This window comes from Ailuropoda melanoleuca, chromosome 7 (genome assembly GCF_002007445.2).
Source record: "Ailuropoda melanoleuca isolate Jingjing chromosome 7, ASM200744v2, whole genome shotgun sequence".
Lineage (NCBI taxonomy): Eukaryota > Metazoa > Chordata > Mammalia > Carnivora > Ursidae > Ailuropoda > Ailuropoda melanoleuca.
In genome coordinates this window covers 6,906,577-6,926,451 of record NC_048224.1, presented here as the reverse complement: position 1 = coordinate 6,926,451, position 19,875 = coordinate 6,906,577, and the positions used below count along the sequence as shown (strand labels likewise).

Below are 19,875 nucleotides of genomic sequence, written 5' to 3'. Positions count from 1 at the left end.
TCGGAATCTGGGGATGTACTGTATGGTGATTAACATAATATAATAAAATAAAATTAAAAAAAAATAAAAGACACATGAAAAAATGTTCAAAATGNGACATCGGCCAGAGCAACCTTTTTCACGACACATCTCCAAAGGCAAGAGAAATAAAAGATAAAATGAACTTATGGGACTTTATCAGGATAAAGAGCTTCTGCACAGCCAAGGAAACAGTCAAAAAAACTAAGAGACAGCCCACGGAATGGGAGAATATATTTGCAAAGGACACCACAGATAAAGGACTGGTATCCAAGATCTACAAAGAACTTCTCAAACTCAATACACGAGAAACAAATAAACAAATCATAAAATGGGCAGAAGATATGAACAGACACTTTTCCAATGAAGACATACAAATGGCTAACAGACACATGAAAAAATGTTCAAAATCATTAGCCATCAGGGAAATTCAAATCAAAACCACACTGAGATACCACCTTACGCCAGTTAGAATGGCAAAGATAGACAAGGCAAGAAACAACAATTGTTGGAGAGGATGTGGAGAAAGGGGATCCCTCCTACATTGTTGGTGGGAATGCAAGTTGGTACAGCCACTCTGGAAAACAGTGTGGAGGTCCCTTAAAGAGTTAAAAATTGAGCTACCCTATGACCCAGCCATTGCACTACTGGTTATTTACCCCAAAGCTACAGACATAGTGAAGAGAAGGGCCATATGCACCCCAATGTTCATAGCAGCATTGTCCACAATGGCTAAATCGTGGAAGGAACCGAGATGCCCTTCAACAGATGACTGGATTAAGAAGTTGTGGTCCATATATACAATGGAATATTACTCAGCTATCAGAAAGAACGAGTTCTCAACATTTGCTGCAACATGGACGGCACTGGAGGAGATAATGCTAAGTGAAATAAGTCAAGCAGAGAAAGACAATTATCATATTTCTCTCATCTATGGAACATAAGAACTAGGAAGTTCAGTAGGGGAAGAAAGGGATAAAGAAGGGGAGGTAATCAGAAGGGGGAATGAAGCATGAGAGACTATGGACTCAGAAACAAACTGAGGGCTTCAGAGGGAAGGGGGAGGGGGGAATGGGATAGGCTGGTGATGGGTAATAAGGAGGGCATGTATTGCATGGCGCACTGGGTGTTATACGCAACTAATGAATCATCGAACTCTATATCAGAAACCAGGGATATACTGTATGGTGAATAACATAATAAAAAAAACATTAAATAAATAAAAAGAGTAAGATTAGATATTTTAAAATCCCCCCAAAAAAGAAAAATTAAAAAAATTAAAAACCCAAAAGAAATGCTGTGCAAAATAAGTTTCTTTTAGTGTCCCATAGCCCCCCACATCCCACTATTAGTGTCTTTGGAAAGCTTGCAGAAGTAGTTTGTTCTTTTCTAAATATGTACATCTTAATTTTGTTTATAGAAACATTTCCCACCCCTTTTATACAGATCCTGGCAACTTAATACATTGTCTTACACAGTCCTTTTTTTTTTTTTCCATTCAATGGTGTATGTCCACCATATGATTTTTGCAGTATAGTATGGAAAACATGGTGTGTGATAGAGGGAGTGTAGTCTTTGAATTCAGGTAGAGTTGGATTCAACTCTGTGCTCTCTGCTTACTAGCTGTGTGACGTTGAGTAAGACCTGAGTCTCTCCCTTCCTCTGTTGTCTTTTCTGGAAGATGGAGAGAATAATACACAGGGCAGTGGAGGATAATGTGGGGAGTGTGAGGGTCAGAGTCCCTGCTCCCAGAATGTCATGTGCATAACCAGACCTTGCCCAGCACTGTAGTGCTTTATATGCACTGAAGTCACTGAGCCACTTACGGTGTGTGTCCCGTAGTTCTGAGTGTCATGGCTGCCATAACAGGTTCAGTTACACCCACATACTGGTATATCTACAGGCAGAATTAGATGGGTAACCAGAAGGGCTAGTGTACAGTAGCTATATTTTTTATCTTGGAGATTTTTCTTAAAATCTTGGGTTTCAAAGGTGATTTATTTAAACATATATGAACATTATGTAAATGGTGACTATTACTGATCTTTCTTTGATTTACCTACCCATAGTTTCTAAAATACTTCATTCTGAGTTGCTCATACATTTGTTGTATGGATTGTTGGTTGTGTTATGTTGTCCACACCAGTCCATTTTAGACTTCATGTCCTTTGGGTCTGTTTCTTCCTCTGATTTCTGCTTGTGTAGGGCAAAGTCAATGCAGTTTTGAACTTGGAAAGAGGAAGGAGAATGGTAAGGTGAATCTTCTCCTGCTAAGAGGCAGCATATTGTAGAAGTTAAATTGTTAACTGGCTCTGGAGCCACACTGCCGGGGTCCACATCTGGCTCCATCATGTACTGGCGGTATGGCCTTGGGGAAGTTGCTTTTTCACTGCCTCAGTTTCCTTGTTTATAAAGTGAGGGGATCGTGTGAAGATTAAAGGCCTTAGTTGGGTAATAGGTTTCGAGTGGTGCCCGGGATGCGGTGGCTCTTGTATGTTTGTTCTTATCACCCTTGCTTCTGCCCCAGCATTGGTGTGGCTACTTGTTCACATCTCATTTATTCTCTTACTGCTCCTCTGACTCATCATCTTTACTGCTAGCCTGAATTGTCCAGAACAGCCCTGAGAACCGGGCATTTTTTAGACATGTATCAGATTTTCTTTACATCTTACCTGTTGGCCATGACCCACTGTTATCACCCAGGTACCCTTCTGTTTCCACATGGTGTTGAGGGGGGTGAGGAGGGAAGGTTAATGGTGGGGTGAGAAGGAGAATTCATGCAGTTCGGTGCGTGTGGACTCTGTCTCTCTGTATCAAAATGTCTGTGATTACAAATGTGTTTCTTTATAGTTAGAGATGAATCCTTGGGATGGGGTATAGGGCATGGAAAGGAAGTTTTGTTTTGTTTTTTTAACCTCTTGTCTCTTTGTCATGGCTACTAATTGTAAAATCTGGAAAACCTCAAAAGAGCCACATATATTTATTTTATGGACATCAGAGCAGAGAAGACAAACTGTGAAACTCATTTTTTTAAATCTCTGAAATGCAGAGGAATGGAGCTCTCATTTGGGAGCTGGTGTCTGACTTGCAGTAGAATGGAGATTTTTTTTTCAAAAAAAAAAACCAAACACAACCAAAACCTTTATAATAAGAGTTTCTCTGGGGAAAAGACAAGTAATTCTCTTTCCACATAACCGACTTGTAGGTGAACTTTGGGATGACAGTGTTTTTCTCAGTGGGGAACTGCTTACTCTGTGCTTTCTCTGCAGACTCCTCATAAATCAGTGGGTCTCTAAATCCATAGGCTACCTCCCCCTCCAGGTCATGAATACTGCTTGTCTTTGTGAGTTAATTTTTCAAAGGGGGAAGAAGATAGAGCTGACTTTATTGTGCCTAGCAAGCACTCATGTGTATAATTTTATCCTTCTAAAACTTTGCGAGTCATTCATTTGTGGTTAGAGTTTTCTAGTTCAGGAGAGACAGTGACTTCACAGGGCATTGCAGCTGGTAAGGGGTCCAGCTGAAATGTTCCTTCAGGTGATCAGACTTCCTAAATCATGCTCTTCCTTTGCTCACATTCTTCCTCCTGGGCATATCAGCTATAGACTTTTCTTTTTTTGGGGTGTCTTTACTTTTATTTGTTAACTGTCAGAAGTTAGTAATTTTTTGAGGGGGGAGACCTAATAGTATACTATCTTATGAAGTGTGCTTGTCAATAAGAATAAAATATGACTAGTTTATTTTAAAGATCTCCTTGTATTTTTCCCCATGAAACCACGCAATGCCTGACATTGAATTGCTCATCTGCATGGGCTCAGCGTTAATCCTGAATATCTATTTTACAGTGTGAGTTATACTATGAGCTGGAAATTCGTATACTTTATCTCATTTATTGCAATACACCCAATGAGTAAGTTTCCTAGGAAACTAATGTTCAGATGGTAGGCCCCTTGCCCATACCTACACTGTTATTAAGGTTTCAATTCCAAGTTAGAGCTGGTGCCCTCTTTTCTTGACACCAGGGCATTTTATAAAACAAGTGCCAGTAGTAGAGCTGTTTGACTATTTGAAATGGAGTTGATGTTTTAAATAGTGTATTCTAAATCGGGTTAAGGAAAGTCAATAGGAACTGTTCTCTGTTATTACACAGAGCAAATCACAGGCCTTGATGGATGGTCTCTGCATCTGTTCATATACATCACGGACTTCCTTTTGTCCCAGATGCATTTTCTGTTAAAGAGAGAACAGGGGCAACTTGAATTTGCACCTTCTCAGACAAATCCCATTTCGTCTTCCAAAAGTGAGGAAATTGGGTTGTAGACTTTTTTCCTCCATTGAAGGAATGACTGAGGTTTTTCCATAAGGCAGAGAATGGGTGTGACTAGGGAGAAGGTATGTAAATTGTTGGACAGCAAATATTAGGTATGGTTAGCGATTTGGACATTGTCAGTGGAAATATGTAGCTGGTATTTAAAGAGTCTGTTAAGTACTGTCAGAGAAAGACGAGTCCGTGTGAATTGAAGGGGTTGAGAAGGTTTATTTTGAATGAGAGAGAAAAGAATATTATAATCAGGAGGGTATTTTGAAAACCCTTCCTCCATTTAACATTATGCTCTCTTTTAGTCAGTTTTTCATCCATGATTTAATGTGCTAGTTCCCCGTGGTTCACATACTGCATGAGTGTCATAGTTCATTTCTAGTTGGTATGAATGTATGGTCTCCCCTGATAGGACTGTGAGCAATCAAGGGCAGGATCACATCTTCTGCTTTTTATGTTTTAATGTTTTTGCCCACTGAGTTTCTCATGCAGAGTCAAGTGAGTTCCTTACTCTCTGGTTGAGAATCTGTAAGTGAACCTGAGATTATAGTGGTCTGTGTTGAGAAGTTCTTAAAGAAATATTTTGGATACATCTACCACCTTATTTAAAACAGATTGTATGCTTTTTACCTTACTATGCAAGTATTACTTGCAAATATAAGATAATTTTGAATAAGTCCTAAAATGATTACTTTTTTTTTTTTTGCCTAAGAAAAAAATCAACAAGATTTTAATGGTCAAAGGAATTATAGTAGTATCAAGTACTTTTTAGGGTGTATAGTTTTAGTGTTGTGATAAAACATAACCATTCATTTTATTTCTTTTCTCCCCAGAGTTCTGTTTTAGTTGCTGTTTAAAATCGTTGTAGAGAAGAACACTGAACTTTGGAAAAAAATGTTAGAAACTATAGGTAAGACCTATTCCTTCTTATTTTTCTAAGAATCAAAACTTCTTCCATTGGGATCTTTGAAATGGTTTTTCTATATAACAGGATTTTTATCTATTATCATTATAGCAGGGAAATGTGTTTCTATATTTGGATGTTTTAATCTGAAGTGTTGTAAAAACAAATCATTTGTAAGCAAAAGATAAAGGCATATGAAATGTTCTACCAATTATGAGTTTTAATGAAATTTAATGTAAACCTCATTCTCATTTATGGACCCACTTCTGGTTAATGCGTGTTTGTGGACAGCAACAGAAAGCTTAACAGTGTTTTTAATACTGAACAAAGCTCACTGCCTTCTTTATTTGTGGCAGTTGAAATTCTACTGAGCTTTGCTTTTGAGTTAATGATGAGCCATGACAATAATAAGCATTTAGGCTGACAAACTTCAGTGATGATTTAAGGTAGTTTAATTTCTACATGAGATAATGTAGGTTGAAATACCCAAATTCACATGTTAATCTTTTTTTTTCACTGCTTTTTGATTTTAGAGAAGCTGGTTTGTAGAACTTGTTTCAGGTGTATCAGGTACACCCATCCCTCTCCTGGTGGTCTAATGCCTCATGTTTCCAGAGAAGTTTTTGGGTATGATTGTTAGAAGGTATCTAGATTTCACCTTGGTGCTTTGATTGCAGCTGGTGCTTTGATGCCTGATTGCTTTGGGAATAGGATGGGAGTAGGTGGCAGGAAAAGGAGAAGGAGCTGTTTTTGTGATAGTGGGGATCATTACTCTGATTTTGTTCCTGGTACTATGCGAGTGACGAAAGTACATGGGTGTATGTTACCTTCATCCCCCATTTTATACTAAGTCACGTTCCACAAAGACTACTAGTAGTCCACAGAGTTCCCTACAAGAAAGAGGAAATAGAGAATTATTGAAGCTGTCACCTTCCAATCTTTATTTTGTAAATTATTACTGATGTGTGCATCTTCCAAGAATTGACATGGAAATTAATACTGGAGTTGTATTCTGAGATACCATGAGAAATAAGACCCAGAATAAAATTCTCAGATCCTTATCATTATTTACTTTTAAAATTGTGCTTCTGATGGGACACCTCGATAGCTCCGTTGGTTTAACATCAGACTGTTGATTTTGGCTCAGGTCATACTGTCAGCGTCATAAGATTGAGTCCTGCATTGGGTTCCACGTTGGGCTTGGAACCTGCTTAAGGTTCTCTCTCTCCCTCTCCCCCTCTCCCTCCCCATTCATGCTTTCTCTCTCTCTCTCTCTCTGTCTCTCAAAGAAAAAAAAATGAAAAATAAAATTGTGCAGATGAGTAAATACCGTATGTTTAAATTTGTATATGGGTGTGAACTCGTAGTCAACATGAAATCATGCCTTAATTTCCCCATTTCTGTGTCATCCCACATTTGGTTCTATAGAAAGTGTCTGTGGTGATAATTCCCACTTTGATTACTATAATATGGCAAATGAATGTTAATAGATACCCTTGTTACCATGATGAATCTGTTAGAACATATATTTGAATGGTCTTCTTTCCTTTAAAACAAATTTGGGTTCACTTGTGAGAGAGTAAGAGGGTGTTTTAGGGAGATGTTTTTAACTGTGATTGGTCATAGAAAATCACCATGTGGTGGAAACATGCATGTAAGATGCTAGGATTATTAGGGATGCACTTACTCAAAATACTTACTTTTGCAACTTTTATGCCTGATATTTAAGGTGATCGATAAATATTTGAATTATTTTTGTTTAGTGCATCTATAGATATGCTATTTAGTTTTGGGGAAAGACATTTAAACTATTTACAGGTAGTGTTTTTGAAGGGTTATACATTGTTGTGATATATTTTCAAGTAAATTCTCAAGCATAGAATGTCCAATCCTTAATATATGAAATTGTCATATCGGATGTTATGACTCATCGTGACATCATCCACATCTACTTATTAGTGAGTGAGAGAACTCTAATTTTTCTTACATGTAAATCAAATTTTTTAAAAAGTGAAAATATCAGCATTTGCAAGATCACGAAGTATTTGGTTTTCAATAGTTTATATAGAAGAGCTGACAGCTGGCGTTGGAATTCAAATATGCCCCGTCTGAATCGGAGCAACAATTAGTTGCACGTGGCGTACACTGTAACCAGTTCTCTGCTTTCAAACAGACTCTCTTACCAGAGACTTGAAGATTTGAGGAACATATTTATAGGGACATGTTACAGTCCTTTTTTCTCTGAGTCAATTTTATGCTTTTGAAGGGAATAGTCTTAGGATTTCTGTTCTGTAAGTGTGGTTTGATGTATGTCTTTTGAATCCTGTTAATGACCAAGGCTGCTCTTTGGTTTAGACAAAAATCGAGCCCTGCAGGCAGCAGAGCGCTTGCAAGCCAAGCTGCGAGAACGTGGAGATGTAGCCAATGAGGACAAACTGAACCTTCTCAAGTCGGTCTTGCAGAGCCCGCTCTTCAGTCAGATTCTGAACCTTCAGACTTCTGTACAGCAGCTGAAAGACCAGGTAGGACACGATTCTCCCAAAGCCTGTGTTCACAGCATGACATAGATCTTGTGGAAGTCTCGTGTTTTTCTGAAGGACTGATTTTTGTATGTGTTAATGAATAGTTAATGAAGTCATTTAAACCTCCAAATGAGACATTCAGATTCACTGTGACTCCCCCCTCCCAGTTATTTTTGTAATGGTTGTTGCTCTATATTGTAGATGATATGACATTGTGTTGAAAGCTGTGTGGATGCTGAAGTATGAGTCCCTACAGGAGAAGGGGATGATAAAAATAAGCTTAGGGTAGATGGCTGCAGACTTGGTTTCCGTCCCCACTAAAGCTTGTCGTTCATGTGATCTTGCACTTTCGGATTCAGGCATTCAGCACGCTTATAAGATTTCAGATAAGCCTGGATTTGCATGTGTAATCATGTGTGTGAGGAAGGGAAACCACCTCTATTTTGACAGTAAAAGAAATAATTACATTGTCATCAGTTAGAGAAATTGCAATTCTCACTTCTTAAAAGAGTGTAAGTAGCAATTGCTTCCAATGACAGCATCAGATGGTGATAAACATTAGAACTTCTAAATGTAACAGTGTTTTTTTTTCCTGTAAAAATTAAAAGCATTAAAATGTCCTAGCATTTATATTAAAATTGGAACATTGCAATGACAGAACAAACACTCAAGTTAGATGTTCTTTGAACTCACTTAATCACATTTCTCAGGTTTTTAAAAAAAACGTTTTTAAAGCGGTTGTTATCCTTACAAGGTTTGAAGTCAATCTCATTTATGCCTTCAGTCTAAGTTAGTTCTCATTCTAATGTTTTTAGCATTAATTTAATCACTATGTATGACTTGCTAACAAACATTCTGCCTTAAAAGTTTAAAAATGAAATTTGAAGACTAATTTCATAATTCAGTGAAAGAATAGCTCCAATTAAAAAAAATGTGCTAAATGCAAAATGAACAAATAGTAACAATAGAAAAGGAATTTGTTTAATGTCACATGACTTCTTAATCTGGATATTTTGGTAGCAAAAATAAAGAAGAATTTTTAAAAATATTTTTCTGTAGTGAATTTTTACTTAATGATATTAAAAGTTGTGATCATGAATTATGAAAAAGAGTTGTTTTTGTTATATGTAGTTGTGTTTGGGGTTTGTTTTTTGTTTGTTCGTTGTTTGTCTTTTGTTTTTTATAAGTTATTGAAAAGATTGGTTTTAGGTATTCCTTTTCAGAATGAACTGGCAAGAGTTTGGAGAGATCAATATTCTGAGTATAAGTGTAATTATCTGGTTTTTCAGAGAGAGTGAAGAAGTTGAACAGATGTCTTCTCCCCTTATTATGTGAAAATATGATTAGAATGAGAGGAGAAGTTGAAACAAAAGGTACTGGTGTGTTAGAAAATACCACTAAAGAGATAATTGGAAATACCCCTTCTAGCTCTGAAAGCCGGGAGACATAGGTTTACTGGTTGTTGACCTTGTTTTACCATTTCCTAATAGAAGTAGGATATAGGCTCTAAAACTTTGGGTTGCACATGATTAAGCTGAAATCTCCTCGGAAACCCTTGACCATAATGTTATCAAGCCAAGTAGCCTGTGACCAAGTACAGTGTTAATGGTAGATGCTGATATATTTCAAGTCTCGGTATACATTGTGAGGTTTGGGCATTCTGTAGGCATGTCTCACATGTCTGGACTTTTGGCTACTTGGTCACCTCTTCAAATACTGAAAGGGACCAAGAAAACCAGCTGGCTCACACCCTGCTTATTACAACTACTTAGTGAATTTGAGTGACTTGTTTATAATAAAGGCAGAGCCAGAACTGGAACTCGGTTTTCTTGGCTCCGAAGGCACAGTCTTTCCCCTCTTGTGATTCTGCAGCCTGTCTCACATCTTCTTTTTCTTTTTTTTCTGAGGATGGAAACTTGGCCCCTAGAGGTCTGGAGTTCAGTTTTGGTGAAAACCATTGATATCTCTCATAGTTTCTGTGACTCTGCCCTTTAGTCTTCATTCTTACTGACTCAATTTCATTTGTTTGTTGAACCATGTTTTTCCTGGATGACTAGACTGCATTTCAAAATCTTGTATTATTTTCTGTTTTAAAGTTGAAATATAAATATTATAGACTTACCATGTTAGAATTAGATTTTCTGTGTAGTTTACTACCTGCTAATTTGTTAATATTTATAATTTGATAATTAATGAACTTAGGAATGAAATTGTTTTGTGCTTTTAAATTGGTAGCTACACCAATCTGACCAGTAGCTAGCTTTTGTTTATTATCTTTTACCTGAGTTATGTCTTCAGATGTATAATTTTAAGTGCACAATGGGTGAAAGTTCGTGTCTCCGTCTTTTTTAGTATTACCAAAAAATTTGACTCCTCCAATTTTACTCCACCATCATTCTCCTACGTTTTAGAAAGCGAAAGGAGTGAATAATTGAAAAGCCTGAGGTAAATGCAGCATATTGGAGAACGTGATCATATTGTTGCATTAATGACAGATGCTGACATGCCATGTTGAATTAAGCTGACTATTTTTCCCCCTCAGATCCTTCTCATTACTTCTATTCAATAATGCGTAATTTTTCCAATTTGCTTCTTCAGTATTAAGACTGCCCTTAGAAATCAAACTGTTTCCCTTTGGCAAATTAAACACTTGACAGGTGTGTAACTGAGAGGGCAAAAAAGCCATGCCCTGAAGGGATGTGCTATTTAAATATTGTCAAAAATATTAACAGGTTTGAGAGCATAATTGATGCCTCTGTTTAACTCTGCCACATTGTGTATTGTTCTAACCGCCAGCTAAAAGGATATGAGCTATTAAACCTGAATAATCTCTAATAGCTCCAGTTCCTTTCCTATTGCTTGATTCCTGTTTAAGTGAAGAGAAGAAAAAAAAAGAACTGTGACTGTGTGTCAATGATCTGTCAGATGCAAATTCTCAAGTAGTGTCCTCACTGTCACCTAGTCATCACAGCTAATAACTGCAGGGCTCAATGCGTATTCATGACAGAAATCCAGCTATTGTGGGGGAAATAAACACGTTAGCAGTTTAATAATAGAAACTTGTCAGCCATGAGGATATTGGATTTGCATATTTATTCTGTGATGTTTCTCCAGTCCAGTAGAGGTGGATACGACTTTCCTGATTAATTAATTGCCTTGCGTTATGAATCGACCATAGACGTGAAATTAAATGTCTTTTTACCTTGAGTTATTTGTAGGAAAACTGTGAATTAAAATTAATAATTTCAGTAGAAATTCAGGACTAATACTTAGAAATTGACAGTGCTGAGTTTTTTTTTTTTTTTGAAGCTATGGCAACCGAGACCAATTCTCGGATTGAAGAAATAATGTATATAATTGAGGTTACAAATGCTGCTGATATGGGAAACAAGCCTCAGGGCTCAGCATATTCTGGAGGTTTCTCCATATCTGTGATTTCTGGCCTTTTTAGAGTATGATATTCTACTATTTTGCCGTTGTTCTTGTTGTTTGATATTTCCAGGCTCCTTGTTCACTCACTTTTTTCCCAGCAAAGCGTGGGCTTATATGCATATTATCCAAATGCATAATGTATACATATATACATGCATACAAATTTAAGCCAGATTTTTTTCTAAGTTTTTCTTTGGAAATTTAATGACATCTCTTGAGATAATTGGAGAGATGTTGACTTAACGTAGAATCAGTTTGGAAATTATTGTTCAGTGTTGATTAGAATAAATGTATCCTTCTTTTTTATTTTGAAATACAGTGTTCATGGTATAAAATTTTTGTCTTATATTTCTATGCTTTTAAGTTTTACCTGTTCACATTCCCAAAAGAATTTGGAACAACTTCTCATGGCAAAACGTATGGACTAATGGGTGATTCAAAGGTAAATATAAACAAAGACCAAATAAAAATATCAGAGAACTGGATATTCCAAGGACCTTGGGTTACTAAAATTGAGTATTATCATTTAATTTCCATTCCTCGTGAGCAAAGACAACAATAATTATATAAATATAAATATAAAAATATATACACACACACATGCACAGAGAGAGAGTGAGAGAGCGCTGGAGGGTTATATATTGTTCAGTGTAAGACATCATTCAGTGAGCCAAATTTTCCTTGGCAATGGGAGGGTTTTCTCATGGGTGCTTTTTTAGAAGGCTTATAATCATTTATTAATAAAGTCAATAAAAATACTCTGAATAAATAAGACAGAAGTTCTCATTATCTAGAGGAGGAAAGAGAACATACATTTGTTTTAAGTAACTAAATAAGAAAGTGAGTGAGATAAGAAAGTGAGCAGGATAAGGAATTATTAACTTTACAAGAAAACTTTACATTGGAGGTAACATGTAAGATGGGTCTTGAAAAATAAGTAGGACTTTTCTGCCATGAATGGGGAAATTATTTCAGGTAGAGGAAACAGTGTTTACAGGGGTAGAGAGAAATTGTTCTCAAGTGAGGGGGGCTTATAGCAATATGTGGAGACATTTTTGACCGTTGAACTTGGGGGTGGTAGGGGCCATGCTACTGGCACTTAATTGCTAAACATCCTCAGTTCGAAGCCCAACCTCCTAAAACAAAGAAATATTGGGCTTATTCTGTGTGTTGAGCTGAGGTTGAGAAAGCCTGATACAGAGTCACCTGCAGATCTGTGTTATCAGGCTAACAGCCTGTGTGTGGGTTCTTGGCAAAGGAGGAAACTTGGGAGCCAGGTTGTGAAGGATTTATTAAGGTAGAGTTTTTGGGAGGGAGGTTGTGTGTGTGTTTTTCATCATTTCTCTTTTGCATTCAGCATTCTGTATCAAACTTGATTGTATCAAGTTGAAAATTGTATCAACTTTATTTTCTAACAATTCTATTAAATATAGTATTTAACAATCATTTGTTTCTCCACATTTTTAAAAATTATAGTAAAACTGCCGAACACAATTAAGGTGAAGGTTTTACTGATATTTTGATAGATAAGACCTTTAATTATAGTCATTAAAATAAATGAATTGTTCCTCAAAGAAATGCTGCTTTCATCTTTCTAAGAATGAGGTATACTGAGAGTACACACTAAGAATACAGCATCACATCCTAATTTAGTGATGGCTTTTCTGCTAAAGTATACTGTACACCATGTATTTATTTTTCTGATGTTCTGTCATAAAAGAGGAACAACTTTCAGAGATCCTGGAGATAGAAGTAGTCAATGTATACTTCATAGAGTTACTTTCAAGTGTCTGATGTAAGCAGGGGGTGTTGGCTGGAGCACCACTCTGTAGGGGCATGCCTGAAGAGGTACTGTTCTGTGGGTACTCATTTATAAAACTGCTAAATCAGGTTCATGGCCAAACTGTTGAGATATGTTGCTTTTAAGCAGTGGCATCAGCAGCCCTGGTGATTTTTTATAGTTATATTTTTTAGATTGATGGAGAGATGAGAATTTGGGTAACTGGGCATTTTGTTGCTCTGTTCTGACTTTGGTAATCAGAAAGATACGGTTTTGTAGGATTCATGGTAGGGAGCAGAAATGTCTGTGTTTCCTCAGCTTTATTACTTATATAAATGGCAAAAAAATCACTCTTCTGTCTATGGTTTCTAATTTGAGACTGAAATGGAGAAAGTTCATCTGTAGGCATGCTATCAATAAAGGGGGAATAACTGCTGTCTCCCAAGAATGCCTAGGTTAAATTATGACTTGGTGATGGGGGGGGGGAAGTACAGAGAGAAAGAAAACATGCCTTGACCCCATTAACAGGAATGATCTAAAAATGGAATGGAATTCTTCCAAGTTGATGTTGCTTGTGAAAATGAAAAAATATTTTTCTTACCCCCAAAATGGTTTTACTTTTATGATAGAGCATTGCAGTGGCCTAACAGAAAAGTATCTGTTTCTTGAGACTCTAACATACATTATCTAAGAGAAGTTAAAAGAGAAGGAGTGATTCTTATGTTTTTACATTTACCATAGAGTTTATTTACTGTAGGAATTTCAAATACTTTATTTTTGGTGCAATAACAGCTTTTAAATGTTTGTTCCTTTAACCAAAAGTTTGTAAATATAGAGCCTTTGAGGGACTAAAATTCTTGTTTTATCCTGGGCAAGAAGGCACTGTTCAAGCTTTTTATACAGTGCTGGATTAAAATGCAACACCATCTTGCTATTGGGTATGCATGTGTGTCTAAAACAGCAAATGGTGCTAATTGTATGGTGTTTTTGTGACAAAGTTAAATGGTCTTTGGAGAAGAGGGAGAAAATGTGAAATTTACTGGCTATAATGTTCATGAATTTTTTAACCCAAGAATTTAAGAACAATAGAGGTTGATTTACATCTGAAGCTGTATAACAAAAACAATCACCATCACCTTTGGGAAGCTCTCATGTGTTGTGGACATTGTCTCCTTTACCGAGTCCATCAGCTATACGAGGTGTGTATGATCCCCATTTTTGTCCATGAAGAAATTGAGTTTGAGAGACATTGTGTAACTTAATCTGGACCACACAATTATTCACTGGTACATTTAGAAGAAGAATGTAAGTCCGTCTGACCCAAAGTAAGTGCTTTTTTTACTTTTAATTTACACTGTTTCTAAACCCTGGTTCTCTGCTATAAAGGAACAAATAGGTTGGGAAAACGGTTATTAGCATTACTAAAGGAAATACACTTAATGTTTAGTAAATCCAGATTCCTTAAGATTTGCCATTTCCCTTAAATTCTCCCCCAGATTTTAATCAGAGGACCTTTTTAATATAAACCAGAACTTTCATTCTGCTTTTTAAATAATTATGCTAGTTTTTACAGTAGATGTGAACTGAGTTGATTATAGTGGAAGGAGAGACAATGTGACAAAGTACCATCAGTCTTCATGTGCCCATTTCCGTATATTTAAACTTGTCTGTAAGGTTTGGTTTTATTTTTCTCTAAGCAGACTGTGAACTGTGAATCAGTTTTATTTGTCTTCTGGAAATGTGGGACTGATAGAAAAAACACTACAAACATTCTAACATGTTGTTCATCTAAGTTTCCAATTTTTCTCTCTTTTTTAAAGATTTTGTTTATTTGAGAGAGAGAGTGCCTGTGCACAAGGGGTAGAAGGGGCAGAGGGAGAGGGAGAAGCAGACTCCCTGCTGAGCTCTGACCGCCCCCCCCCCCATGCACTGCTCAGTCCCAGGACCCTGAGACCATGACTTGAGCCCAAGTCAGACATTTAACCAACTGAACCACCCAGGTGCCCCCTAAGTTTTCAATTTCTAAATTTCTGTTTGTCTTGGCATTTAAGGTATATTAATTTACTTAATTTGAATACTTTCACTCCTTTGATGTAGAAAGTTTCAGCATACTTTGATAAGATTGGTCAATCTACATTCTTTAAATTTTTTCCCTTGGAAATTTTGCTAAGAAAGCACAGAAGTGTTGAAATTTAAATAAAGACAAGACATTCTGCAAATACGCATCAACACACATGCCCAGACCATGGTGTATATGCCACGTTGTGCTTGCCATTTGTTCTTACCAAACACAAAAAGTTTTAGAAAATTAAGTGCATTTCAGACTTGTTTGAAAACGATTTACTACTTTTGGGATAAAATCATGCCATCTTTGACTACTTTGTACCTAATATGATATTTTACTTAAGTTCAATAAATGATTGCTTAATTAAGGGGTATTTAAATATTCATGAAAATTCAGAACTGTTGTGCATCAGTAATTATCTTTTCTTGCCAGAGAAATAATTTTTAGTATAAATACGTTCGCCAAATAACTGACGTTACTTTGAAGACCTAGTGTTTTTCTTAGTAACCGTAGTGGAAAGAGGCACCACTCAACACAAGCATCTTCATCATAGGGGTTACCATGTACGAGATTCTCACTGTGTGCCAGGAACTATTGTAAGTCTCTGTTTCATCATTGCAACAACACTCTAAAGTGGTAGATAACAGTAGTAGATGTACTAGATGATGTCATTTTCTTTATTTTATGGATGGGGAAATGGAGGCACCCGGAGGTTAAATGGTGGAACTCGTATTTAAATGCAGGCTGGCTGACATCAGACCCCAGGTCTTAATCATAGAGCTCTTTTGCTTTTGTTTCACTGTCCTTGTAAGCAGTATAATGAACATGTGTTAAGGGTATCCTGGTGATTTGAGGCCTTCGTTATGAGCCGATCTCAGATGCTGACAGTGTAGTCTAATAGGATTTGGAGACAGACAACCCAGATTTGTGTTCTGGCGTTGATACTTATTAGTGGATGACTTAAAACAAGAGTTTATTTCTTAAAACAAATATATACATATATATATATATATATTTATCTTCACTAAACTTCTTTTTTGCCCCTCCATTAGTTGTAATATGGGAACTAAATAACATGGATGTAAAAACTCTAAGGCATAGCTGGGTGCTTACCAACACTCAATAAATATTGATTCTCTTCTTGGTGCTTCTTCCTCCTAATTGAAATTTAATATGGTAAGGCAACAGATCTCAAACATTTTGGTTTCAAGACACCATTACATTCTTAGAAATTACTGAAGACCTCAAAGAGCTCTAATTTATGTGGTTTTATGCATCGATATTTATCAGGTTAGAAATTAAAATTGAGAAGTATTTTAAATATTTTAATTCATTTGAAAATAGTAGTAATAAATCCGTTTCTTTAAAAATTAGAAGAGTGGCATATTTTACATTTTTCACATCTCTTTAATGTTGTTTAATAGAAGACAGGATTCTCATATCTGCTTCTGCATTTGATCTATTTGGATTTATTTTAGTCGATCTATGTGGAGAACATCTGCCCTCATGCAGATATTTAGCTGGCAAAGGGAGGAGGATGGTGTTTTTGTGGATATCCTTTTTTTAATAGTGCACCAAAACTATTGGTATTTTCTTTCTTTCTTTTTTTTTTTAAGATTTATTCATCTATTTGAGAGAGAGAGCACGCATGTGTGAGCAGGCAAGCGGGCAAGCAGAGGACAGGAGTGGGGGCAGAGAGAGAGAGAATCTCACGCAGGGTCTCCACTGAGCATGGAGCCTAGCATGGGACTCGCTGCAGGGCTCGCTGCAGGGCTCAATCCCATGACCCTGAGATTATGACTTGAGTTTGCTCAACTGACCAAGCCACCCAGGTGCCCCTATTGGTAGTTTCTTTAAGTTTAGTTATAAGGTGGAATCAGAAACCAAATCGCATTTTGCACTGTATTACACTAAAATCTATCTTGCATAATTTTGTAATAAATTGGTTGTCTGGGAAATTTGAAAAACAGGAAAATTATGTTTCACATTTCTTTATATAATATCAAAAATTTATACTTGCTAATATTGCTTCTGGTATTATCAATAGTCTTTAAATTATGGAAAGGTGTGAAGCTCAGGGTGGCAGATAACAAGTTTTCCAAAATTCTAATTTTCACTTGAAACCTCAAATTTTACTATTGGGAACAATTGCTGTCAGATGTTTTCCTTGAAGTGAGAGGCTTACTTTGTTTATTTTTGAGAAATTGTCTGTCACATACCAAGTTGGTAGGATCATTTTTTTTTTACTTTGTTTTTTCAGGTAATATGGTGCTCATGAGAAATGTAGCTAGTTCAGCTTGCAACTCAAGCAGTAATGCTTTTCCTCTAGATGAGAGTTGGTTTTTTTTCTTTTTAAGAAGAGTCTGTTTATTCATTTGTCATAGAGGGAGTACGCGCAAGCAGGAAGAGCAGCAGGCAGAGGGAGAGGGAGAAGATGGCCTCCCACTGAGCAAGGAGCCAGGTGTAGGGCTCAATCCCAGTACTGAGATCATGACCAGAGCAGAAGGCAGCCATGCTCAACCAACTGAGTCATCCAGGCACCCCAACTAGAATTGTATTTTTTATACAGCAGAACTGTATTATGTTCACTTCTCATTTTGAATCACAGAATATTAAAGAGATGTATATACAAGAGTCAAGATTGAATAAAACTAATTTTAACTACTTCATCAAGAAATTTAAAAAAAAAGATTTTATTTATTTACTTATTTGAGAGTGAGAGAGAGCACCAGCAAAGACAGCACAAGCAAGAGAGAGTACAAGGCAGGGTGAGGGGCAGGGCCAAAGGGGAGATGGAGGGGTAGGGCTGAGGGGAAGAGGCAGAAGGACAAGCAGACTCCCCGCTGAGCAGGGAGCCCAACAGGGGGCTTGATCCTAGGACCCTGGGGATCATACCCTGAGCCACAGGCAGCTGCTTAACCAACTGAGACACCCAGATGCCCCTTCATCAAGAACTTTCTAAAGCGACTTAGAGGGGGCGGGTAATAGACTATTGCTCTTGATGAGAAGAGCTGATAAGAATAGTTTCTTTTTTTTTCCCCCAGCCTATCTCAGACAACTCTCCCCTAGTAACAATAAAAAGTAAAGTACCATCAAAAAAGATCAAACAAGTATGAGAAAGAAACAATTGCTTTCGAAATTAGTGGACTTTAATTGGAAATTCAGGAATTCAGGGGATAGGTTAAAGAATCCTGTAATATCTTTATTGTAGAACCTAACTTTTTTTTAAATGGTAAACTTAAAATTTATTTTATAACAATAATGAAAAAAGTTTAAAGTAAAACTGTGATTATTTTAAGTTCAGGTTATTTTGCAATCTTTACTCAAGTTTTCATAGGCATTTTAGGAAATTGAGGAGGAATTCGAATCTTTTCAACTATGAGTATTTCTATAGATTTTAGTGAAATTTAGACCTTTAAAAATTAGTTTATAAAATACATATGGAATACTCTGCATTATGCTGACTTTGCTGACATTTTAGTGCATTGTGTATTGATTCTAATTATGATGTAATTTTAAGAATAAGTAAAATTTTCATAGATGCAGCTCTGAGTGAAGACTAGAACATTCTAATATAGCCTAACCTGCCATGTGGCCATTCATTTAACTTGACAACATCACTTATGTTGTATAGACTTTAGTTTTGTATTTGATCTTGTCATTTAGTAGTCTAACAATAGGCATTGCTTTAGGTAGATTATTGATCATTTATATATGCCTTTCTAAATAACAGAAGGGAGAAGACAAGGAGAGTCTTAGGTACTCTTTCATTCATGTTTTTCTTTGCCTTCCATCTTGAGTTTCTTGGTTGACCATTTATCCTTTTTATTTAGCACATGGGAATTTTAGGACAAATGTGCCACTGAAACTTTACAGAGGCATATGCATAAAATTTACATTTTGATTACTCAGAATGACTGCTTAAACATTCTTGGGTTACGGAATTATTTTCTAAATTCAGTAACCTTATATTTTACATTTATCAGCCAATGATCTTCAGTGGCTACTTCAAGAATATCTACAAATTCTCATCCACTATCTGCTTTGCTATTCAACAATTCATAGCTATGAAAAGAAAGGTATTCTATCTTTGTAGGTGGGTGAACTATGCCTGGGAGCAATTTTATAGGATATCTAACATATTAGTGATTATGCAAAGCATTTTATCTCTTTAATTACTGTCCCATCCCCTAGAGCCCAATGTCTTGGACATTTTAAGTGCTTGGTAAGTATTTGAATGAATGAAAAGAAATTCACATAGAAAATGTGAAATTATGCTTATTCCATCAGAAAATGCCCCCCTTCCCTCCACCTTATAATTTGCTGCTCCATTTTGTATCGTGTTTAGTTCAGGAGCTGTGGAGCTCTTTATGTCCAAAATAGTCTCGTCACATTAAGCTAATCCCCTTTGAACATGCAACTCAATTTCTTTAATTAGCTTTAAAAATAAGGATCATTAAATCAGAGTGCCACCATCAATTACTGTGCAAGGGTTTGCCTGTTCAATAATGCATCAGAGTTGTGCTCTAATCAGTATTTCACTGAAAGATTTATGGAAAAGGAGGCTTCCCTTGCTTCCAAACTTGAAATACCGTTCTATTATTTATAATTTTTTTTCATGTGTTTGCTACCATTTTAGGTCGTGCATTTCATTGAATACTCTTGGTATCCTGTCCATCTTTGCATCTCATATTTGGGATCGGTTCCAGAGAGTGTTTTACAGCATTTTTGTAAATTCACAAGAAAATAAGCACTTTTCTTGTTCTGCAAGAAGAAAAGACAAGGTGCAGATTAAAAAAAAAAAAAACAGTCTGCATTTCCATGAGGTGCACCTGT

The 19,875-nt window shown here is 36.5% G+C and overlaps 1 protein-coding gene across 9 annotated transcripts in view; it reads left to right on the top strand.

Moving 5' to 3' along the window:
- Positions 1-5,169: 5,169 nt before the first annotated feature.
- MPDZ (multiple PDZ domain crumbs cell polarity complex component) overlaps positions 5,170-19,875 on the top strand; it is a 128,983-nt gene continuing 114,277 nt past the window's right edge. For all 9 annotated transcript variants that reach the window (XM_034663891.1, XM_034663897.1, XM_019796074.2 and 6 more), the window contains exons 1-2: positions 5,170-5,246; positions 7,596-7,762. In XM_034663891.1, coding sequence (XP_034519782.1) covers positions 5,231-5,246; positions 7,596-7,762 — 183 coding nt within the window. In that variant the 5' untranslated portion in view covers positions 5,170-5,230. The remainder of the gene's footprint in view (positions 5,247-7,595; positions 7,763-19,875) is intronic.